General features: G+C 39.2%; 2 protein-coding genes across 2 annotated transcripts; both read left to right on the forward strand.

Moving 5' to 3' along the window:
• The first annotated feature begins 1,675 nt into the window (after nucleotides 1-1,675).
• On the forward strand, nucleotides 1,676-2,306 carry LOC120073672. The gene is made up of 2 exons (XM_039026476.1): nucleotides 1,676-2,079; nucleotides 2,163-2,306. Exons 1-2 carry the CDS (start codon nucleotides 1,822-1,824, stop codon nucleotides 2,304-2,306), a joined length of 402 nt encoding a protein of 133 aa, XP_038882404.1. The 5' UTR covers nucleotides 1,676-1,821.
• A 24-nt stretch (nucleotides 2,307-2,330) lies between these two features.
• On the forward strand, nucleotides 2,331-3,599 carry LOC120074576. Its single transcript, XM_039027734.1, has 4 exons — nucleotides 2,331-2,494; nucleotides 2,576-2,788; nucleotides 2,945-3,009; nucleotides 3,091-3,599. Exons 1-3 carry the CDS (start codon nucleotides 2,393-2,395, stop codon nucleotides 3,005-3,007), a joined length of 378 nt encoding a protein of 125 aa, XP_038883662.1. The 5' UTR covers nucleotides 2,331-2,392; the 3' UTR covers nucleotides 3,008-3,009; nucleotides 3,091-3,599.
• Nucleotides 3,600-9,365: the final 5,766 nt, after the last annotated feature.

Here is a 9,365-nt window from a genome sequence, read left to right on the forward strand (position 1 = left end):
ACACGAGCATTCTGAGCACGAGGATGCTGAATGTGGAAGGGTGGAAGGAGGGACATACACACTTGATATGTTCCATAATGTGGTGGGGGATGATAACGAGCAGAAATGCACGTTATTATAGTACTAAGTTAGTAAACAGTATAGGTCTGCGTTAATAAAATATATAAGATTGCGTCCAAAAAACATTAAGTTCATGACATTGCGGTTGCATGCGTTCATCGCATGAAAATAGTTTAACTTTTGTATTTTTATGCAAAATATGCGTTGACGCAAGGCGGAAAATGCGATCACAAGAAATCAACGGTCGAGCGCAGCATTATCGCAAGGCTTTGCGGTGATTTGTGCTCGCAAACATCGGCTCAAGAAGGATTGCCGTATAGAGCCGGTGCAACTTGGTGGGCGCATCTAGGTGAAAAGCATAATAAATCACGATGGGACAGAAAGCTGATGACGGTCGAGTCCGAATTAAGTTGACAAGTCGCTAATGAACTATTGTAGCAAGTACACTCAACTTTTCGGTGACAAATATTCGGCGCATCCGACAGAGAATTAATGCCATCCCATCAGTGCAAACATAAGAGAGAAGAAGTCTTTCACCCCGAAGCTCTATAAATACCGAAGGAAACCTTCAGAGAAGGGGTTCGGTTCGTCGAGTTTGACACTTAGATAATTTTCTCTATAGTTAAAAGTAGCCTTGTTCTTAAATTTTCTTTTATTTAAGGCGGAAGCGAGAGAAGCGAGATTGTGCTGAGAGATCGTTCCAGTGAACTTGGAAGAGTGCCGGAAGCGTTGAGATCAGAGAGAGGGCCAGCTCTTGCGGAAGCAGGAATATCTTTTGAACAGAACAGAATTGACTGTGTAAAAGCCTTGGGAAGCAAGGGATTGCTACCAGGCTCTCTATCCTTATCTTCCATCGTCATTTTGTACTTAAACTTATCTATAGAAATGGAATTTACTTCTTTATATCTGTTCACTCCCTGTTTATTACGCATGAGTAGCTAAATCTGCCGAATGGGTTGAGAAGCCCTTAGCTAGCATAACTGGGAATCTTCATTCTATGCGATTATCTTGTATTATGTATGCATCATTCGTCCATTAGGGATACTCGGGAGGGTAGTCTAAGGACAAAATCTAGGCTTGAAAAAGTCAGGTTAGAATCTAGGCTCCGGAGAGTCAGATTAGAACGAATAATTAAGAGATAGGAGCTTAGGAATAAGCACTGTTTGCTATTAACGCATCGCATGCATCCTAGAGATAGGTTATGATTGTGTGCGGTCACCTTGTCGTTATGTGCAACTTGCATCATCGCATAGGCAAAAAGTAGAGACTTAGGAATAAGCTCTATGGACATTATCGCATTCATCACATGCGTCCTAGAACTAGGAGCACTGCATTTGCATTGGAAAATGATTTGTTGTCGTATGAGTGTAGCATGATCGCATAGTTTGGCACATTCCCGGGAAACGCTAGCTAAAGACCTTCTCAACCCGTTCCTCCGCATACTCAGTGTATCTACCGCATAATCGATCTTTTCTCAAATCCGCCGCATACTTTTTATACCGCAAACAACAACCCAAAAACAACTCTTTGATTGATTGATTACCACAAAGTCTTCTTAGAAATTATCACTGCATACCGTTTTCCCTAGTCCCTAAGTTCGACCCTGGACTTACCAGGAAACTCAGTGGAATTTATAGTTGGATTCTGCTGAGAAAACTTGTTGCTCAACACATTTCCATCACCGCATTTCCTTCCATAGTTTCACCACATAAAATAACACATCAGGGGACGTATGCGCTGAGGACGAGTTGAACCCACCTCATGTCCATCTTGCGGACTCCCATAGAGAGTGATCTATGGATGAGGAATGTCCTGAGTGTGCTGCCTGTAGGGGGGAGGAGGGAGCCAATCCCGATGATTCTATTTATTCGTACCTGTGGGACCATTGACAGCTCACTATCGAGGTTGGATGGCCGTATATCGAGTTTAGATAATCGTGTATCCAATAGGGAGGAAAACATGACAGACATGAAAGGACAATTTCCGGCCATCCTGTCACTGTTGCAATCTATGTGCAAGGTTTGCATTTACTATCATTTATGTCTTTACGTGTTTAGTTTTTACGTGTTCATGAACTCATCATTTTACTTTACTAATTGAAGGGTTCCACGGTGAATGAGAAGACGACAAAGTCACCCATCCCATCTTGGGATCTCGATACCAATAATGCAACAGCCTCTAATACTCTCATCCCCCCTATAAGGCCTCAAAATACCACCACTTCACCTATTCTCATCCCCCTCTAAGCAGGGGGGGGCCCCGATTACCACCCACAACATCACCAACTGACGTCGAACCTATAGAGGCCAACGTCCCACAAACAGAGCTGGACATGTCTGCCTTACTCACCATGCCACATAGAGAGACTGACATGTCTGACATCCTAGAGGCCGACACTTCTCGGATTGTTACGACCACAGAAGGAGTTACACTAGTGAGTAATTTATTGATCAGTAATCTTTGTTTATATTTTTATATTTCTTGATAAGTAACTTTTTGTTATCTGTTTATGTAGGAATCTCGAAGAACTAGTCATAAGAGGAAAGTTATTGATAAATATACACCTCCAGCTCAAGTAAAGAAGAAAAGTGTGGTTAAGCATCCTCTCCCAGGTGTAGCTATGTCACTATCCAGATTGATTGTCGCATACAACGTAGCACATGATGTTCCACACAATATCGTTACAGAAATGATGAGCTGGATCTCATACGAGAATACCGACAATGAGGTTCAAGAGAACTCCTTTAAACCACTCGCCAAGCAATTCTTTAGGGAATTGATTTCCCCGAGTTTGTGGGTCGATTGCGATATAAGTTTCCTAGTCTTGACTTTTTTACAGTTGGATATCTTGTACTTTTACTAACATAGTAATTTTTTGGGGCAGACCAATTTTATACCCGGCCTGACATGTGCATGCACAAGTTCACCATCTTGTCAATTGGTGTAACGGTAAATTTTGATATATTTTATTGTGCAGAGTCATTTTACTATGGTATATTTCATTACTTAACTTCTCATTTTATTTGGCAGAGTCACCTTAATGCTCGTGGCGGGGTATTTAAATGAATAAAGAATAAGACACTTCTAGAGGCTGCCCTAGCATGGGAGGATGAAGACATGTACAAGGACTACGTCATCGGTAAATTCGATGTCAAATGGGCAGATGTGAATTTTGTTTATACGACAATGAATATCAGTGAGCACTGGATGGTCCTTGCAATGGACATTAACAGAGGCCACATATTCATGTTCGATTCACTTCCGTCATATACACCAATGACAAAGTTGGTGAATTGGCTAGAGTCATTGACTGTCACAGTACCATCCCTATTTCACTACTGTGACGTGGATCGTTCAAAGTCGGACCTATCCATAACTCGTTGGAAAATCTCCAACCTATGAACATCAACATACAACACGGGTTGCTTGATTGTGGCATCTTTGTAATAAAATTACTAGAACACCTGGTGACTAGTGCTGATCCATCCGTAATCACTCAGGAGAAGATGAGTGAATATAGGATGCAGTTAACATGTCAATTATGGGCGAACACTCCATATTTTTTATGTGTATAGAACATGTATTTTTTTATTGTATTTTTTGTGTATGTAAAAACATGTATTTTTTATGTATGTAAAACATGTATAAAATAATTTTATCAAAGTTCAAAGTTCAATATTATACATTTTATCAAAACATTTTATCAATGGTATATAAAACATTATATCAAAGTTCAAGGTTCAAAGTTCAAACATTGAGAGAGCGAGATTTTGAGAGAGAACGAGATTGAGAGAGCGAGATTTTGAGAGAGAGTGAGATTGAGAGAGTATGAAATTATTGTTTCTTGTTATAAGTATGAAGATTGAGAGAGCGAGATTGAGAGAGTATGAAGATTGCTATTATAGAAATACTCCAGCTTGTTATTGTTTTTTGTTTACAAGATGAAAGTATGAAGTATGAAGTGTTATAAGTATGAAGTATAAAAAAGTATGAAGTATGTTACAAGTATGTTACAAGTATGAAAAAGTATGAAGTATGTTACAAGTAAGATGTATGAAAAACTGATCGATGGTATTTATAACAAATGAAATGTTCAAGTTGGTTATAAACTAAACTAGATGAGAGGTGTTTGTGTCACGGTTTCTTGCATTTTTAGTATGTCGCACGGTTGTGAGCGGTTTGCTACAATTTTAGCGGTTATGCCCATAATTCCCACACCTACCACATTTCATTTGTCTACGAAATTCTCCTCTGAATGGTAGTCTTCTTACTTTTCGTCGCCCGGCTTGTGCCACAAACTTCAGAGGAAGGATAGTCTTTTCTACATATCCAAGAGGTTTCTTCCATTCAGATATGTGGCCAAGTGGATTTATAGGCTCCACATACGCAGTCATTAGAGGGTCTACTGTATAAAATCGACTACAAAGACTATGGATGGGTATATTTTGTTCCTTGGCAGCAACATTTCATGTGAATATGGGATACCAAATGAGTCGAATACCTTACACGTGCATTCCTTTGTATGAAGATTGACAATACCGTCCAATCGATTATCTCGCAGTGGACCCGATAACAATCAATAGGCTCAACCCGATATCGTCTACCCTTATCGGCCTCACTTGCCAATCAGGTTTCATAGTAGTCAAAGTGCAATGTTGTTCGAGATGCCTAGTAATTCCTCCATTTGTAGAACCACGATTGAAGAGTTCCTCTAACATGTTCAATCGAGCATACTATGGGCAATAGCCAATACTTTTTAGTTAACGAATTGAAACACTCTGCACTGTTGGATGTCATATTATCATATCTTTGTTCTATTTGGTAAACCTGTGCCCACTTTGAAGACCGATGTCTTCCAGATATTTCGTGACAGTACCGTCTCGAAAACTACAGAGTTCGTCCTATTTTGTTTGGAACTCTGTCATGCGAAATGCTCTTGTTGCATCTCTAAATATCCCAACAACCATGCTATCCTTAAAGTTTTTAACAAGACTTTGTTCTATGTGCTATGTGCACAATCCATGAAATGCCGTGGGAAAAAATTCACGAATAGCATTGCTGATAGATACCATCCGATCAGACACAAACATCAGATTATTGGGTTCTTCGATACTGCATTTCAAGTTTGACATAAACCATTTCATGATTGATCGGTTTCATTGTCCACTATTGGATATACTAGTGGGTATAATTGATTGTTCTCATCCATAGAACCGCAACCAACATGGTGCCTTTGTATTTTCCTTTCAAGTGCGACCCATCGACAATTATCACAGGCCGACAACTTGCGAAACCTCTAATACAAGGCCCTAATGCCAGAAACATATACTTGAAATGCACCTCATCTTCAAGTTCGATCTCAAAGACTGTACCCGGATTCTCTATTTTTAACGCTTCTCCATAAACATGTAGTATGTAGTATGAGTATTCTAAAGTACCTCTAGTGAGATCATACGCGACTTCCCTTGCACGCCATGCTTTATCATAACTTATGCTCACGCCATAATCTCTCCTCATATCCTCAACGATATGATAAGTTTTATAAATACGTCCTATTCCCGTTAACTTATCTTTAATCAACTGACTAACAACCGTAACAGTTGCTTGTCTATGGTCGTGATTCAAAATTCCAATGGAACATGTGTGATAACTGCAATACTTTGTGATCATGAATATATCAGACCTTTCCATTTTCACTGCACGAAGGCTCCACTTACATGTCTCCCCAATACATTTAACAGTGAACAGAGATTTGGTTGACTTTCTAACCCTAAATTCAAAATTTTTGTTGATGGACAGAATAGATAATCTCATTTTCAAGTCATTTTTGCTAAAAAATAGTTGACCAACTTCAACGTCCTCTGCCCCAGATGAAGAGGTACCAGGCATAATCAACTCTGTCCTATGACTTGAAGACACAGATGGTGGAACCACTGAATCTGCTGTAGAACGACGCACATCTTCATGATCACGATCCATTTCATTCAATCCTGTTGATTGCTCATTAACATCCACTGAAGGACCACAACTTTGCTCTGGATGACCACAATCCATATAATCGAATCTAGATGGTCTCTCATTACCAACAACTGAAGTACCGCCCAATTTTGAATTCAATCTGCTGGATTAGTGCGGTCGTTGTTTAGTGATAATGTTGATGATACAGAGTTGGTAGACAATGGAATATCATCCTCTTCCTGACGAAACTGATATGATTCCTCGTATTGTCTCTCCACAGTCATATCGTCAGAACTCACATTTCCAAACCTCATTCTAATATTTTCGTCCTCATTCGATTTCAACGTTACAGATAACTGAAGTCTACTAAGGTCTTCTCGGAAAAGAAGGAAGTGAACATCATCATCATTCCTTATGTATTGTGGAGGGGCTTCATATTCAAGCGTATATTTAAGTTTTAGTATAAGATCAAACTCTGAAGAACTGACATTTGTAACCCTGCAAATGTGAGATTTAAGTTCTTTATACTTCAATGAAACAGGCACAATGATTCCTGTCAACTGTCCCCCAATATACGAACTTTCATTCTCATCCTAATCACCTCTATATCGAATAAGTAGACACTTTTCTGTCATCCTACAAAGCAAGAGAACATTTGTCATTAAGTTATAAATAACTTGTATAAAAGTAGAAATACAAGTTATTTATACCGTTTTATTTAGATTATGTGGCAAAAAGAAGGAAAAGTTGCGTCGACCGTATAGAAATTGGCTTAGAAACGCAAAAATTGTAAAGTGCCGTAAGCACACCCGCTAACCACATTGTGATGGCAAAATGTCCAAATCTTTGTTTTACAGAAAAAAAGTCACCACAAGCGACAATCGCTCGAGGATAAAAATGAACAACGTATTCACATTGCATGCGGCGGTCAATCGAGAACGAAAAGGAACAATGCAATTGCAGTACATGCGACGATCAATCATGGACACAAACGATCAACGCATTTACACCACATGTGAAAATCGATAAAAAGATCAAAGAAACTACACCGCATGCGGCGATCGATCGTAGATGTAAAAAGCGATGCATTCGCAAGGACTTCTGAAATTGTCTTTTCTGTTGTACGATTTTGACAAATTAAAAGTGGAGCAAAGCAGACATTTCCACAAATCCATGGCAGGAAAAATCAGCTTTTCAGAGCGGGACCACTGATGCAGAGGGTGCCAAGGTCTATAAATAGCTACATCAAATTCAAAGAAAGGAGGCTGGTCTGAAGAGACAACTTAGAGAAAATCCGGGGAGAAAGATGAGACAAGACCAGAAGGTAAGTCTCTGGAGCAAGCAATTCATTCCCATTCTCGAAGAAGAAGCTCTGTGGAAAAGATCACTTCTACCTGGAAAACAATCCTGAGAGGGAAGTTTTCCACTCCATTCCTCCCACACGTCGGCAAGCAAGTCGTCTCCGATCGGGATCCGTGTCAAGACATTGACACGCTTTCCTTATCTGTTTTTACTTTATATTCATCAACTGTGTCCATCTCTAATCTTTCATTCATTATCAATAACAAACGCTTATCTTTAGATTTCAATATCATTATAGTATTCATCATCATCTCTCTGTTCTTCTCCATGCATTCATCATCCATTCCTTCACCATGTGTAACTAATCCCCAGAGTAAAGGGGAAGGATTAAGCGAGTGAGTTAATCCTTGTTGAAGAAATCGGCTAAGTTTGGATAACGCATGCTTGACAGCATCTTCACCTGTGAGAGCAGAAGTGAAGATGTTATTCCGCATCTCGAAAGAAGGTTGGAAGAATGTGTTAACTAAAGCGAGAAGTATTTCCAGAGATGGAAACAACCTTGTGTTCACCACGTTCATCCCTGTTTCACCATAGACATATGGGAATGCGGCCGATCACTGAAAGGTGTAAGCCAAGGGAAGTGGAACCTTAGTTGCGTCCTCACAGAATTGATGAACTTGCGATGTCCTTTCCCCTAACCCATTCTCTTTCTGACACATTTCACAAGACTTGCCACCGCATTCATCAGATATTTGCACATCTTCGCAGCCAGTCCTCATTTTGTATATTCAATTGTTTATTCATTTATTTGTTATCGCATTCTACTTTATTACCGCATCTTATTTTATCACTGCAATTTATTTTACAGCAATTTATTTATCATCGCTTTTATTTACCATCGCATGTTATTTTATTATCGCATTTTACATTTTACCGCATTTTACTTTTTAAATCCAATTCATTATTCTTTTTGTTTCCCTGTCACATATATCATATTATTATCACATTAATCACCGCAATCCCTCTGTTCGACCTCAGATCACTCTGAGAAACTTGCGTTGGAATTATACTTGGTTCCAACGTAAGAAAACTTATGACACGCGCACGTTACACGAACGCATACTACGAAAGCATCTAAGCATCATCGCATACATCATTTAAAACGTAGTATCGCATATTATCATTATCGGAAAGCGCATACGCTAGCAATCTCATAAGGTGTTGGCAAAACAACGAGTCAATCATCAAACAATCAAATCATCATTACACCATTCAATGCTATCAAACCAAGGGGATGATTTCCGAGAGGAGGGAATTCTTGAGAAGGAATTAATTTTTGGAGAGGTCGAGAGACTGCCAAAATAGTATGGAAGAGAGACACCAACCCACACCTAACCCTTGCGAGAGCAAGAGTTTACAACTTGGAAAAGAATTGGAGTGATAAAAGTCGTGTAAACACTAGAGGAAGCAAGACATTGCTTACCTGGCTTAACACTTACATCATTTATATTTTTGTACTTAAACATTTTATTTGCAAGAATGGAAATTACATTTCAATCTATGTTCAGTCTCTTCACACCATACATGAGTAGCTAAATTTGTGAATGGGTTGAGAAGTACTTAGCTAGCATGACTTAAGCTATGCACTTTATGCGATCATCTTGTCTTATGTATGCTTCATTCATCATTTGAGTACTTGAAAGAGTAGTCTAAAGAAAGAGAATCCAGGCTTGAACGAGTCAGATTAGATCTCATAAGCAAGAGTAGAGGAGACTTAAAAATAAGTTCTATCTGCTGGATTCCGTACACATCGCATGCATCCTAGACATAGGAAATGTGTCAATATGCATTGAGAAATGTAGTGCTTAATATTTGTGTATAGCATGATCGCATGACTTGAACAATATCTTAAGAAATGTTAGCAAAACCTCTTCTCAACCCTTTTATCGCATATTTGTTACAACACCACTCCATGATTGGGGCAATTCTTGACTAATCCTTTCAAACGCTCCCATGCGGCGCTCAAGGTTTCATCTTCTTCCTAC

Source organism: Benincasa hispida, chromosome 3 (assembly GCF_009727055.1).
Source record: "Benincasa hispida cultivar B227 chromosome 3, ASM972705v1, whole genome shotgun sequence".
Classification (NCBI taxonomy): Eukaryota; Viridiplantae; Streptophyta; class Magnoliopsida; order Cucurbitales; family Cucurbitaceae; genus Benincasa; species Benincasa hispida.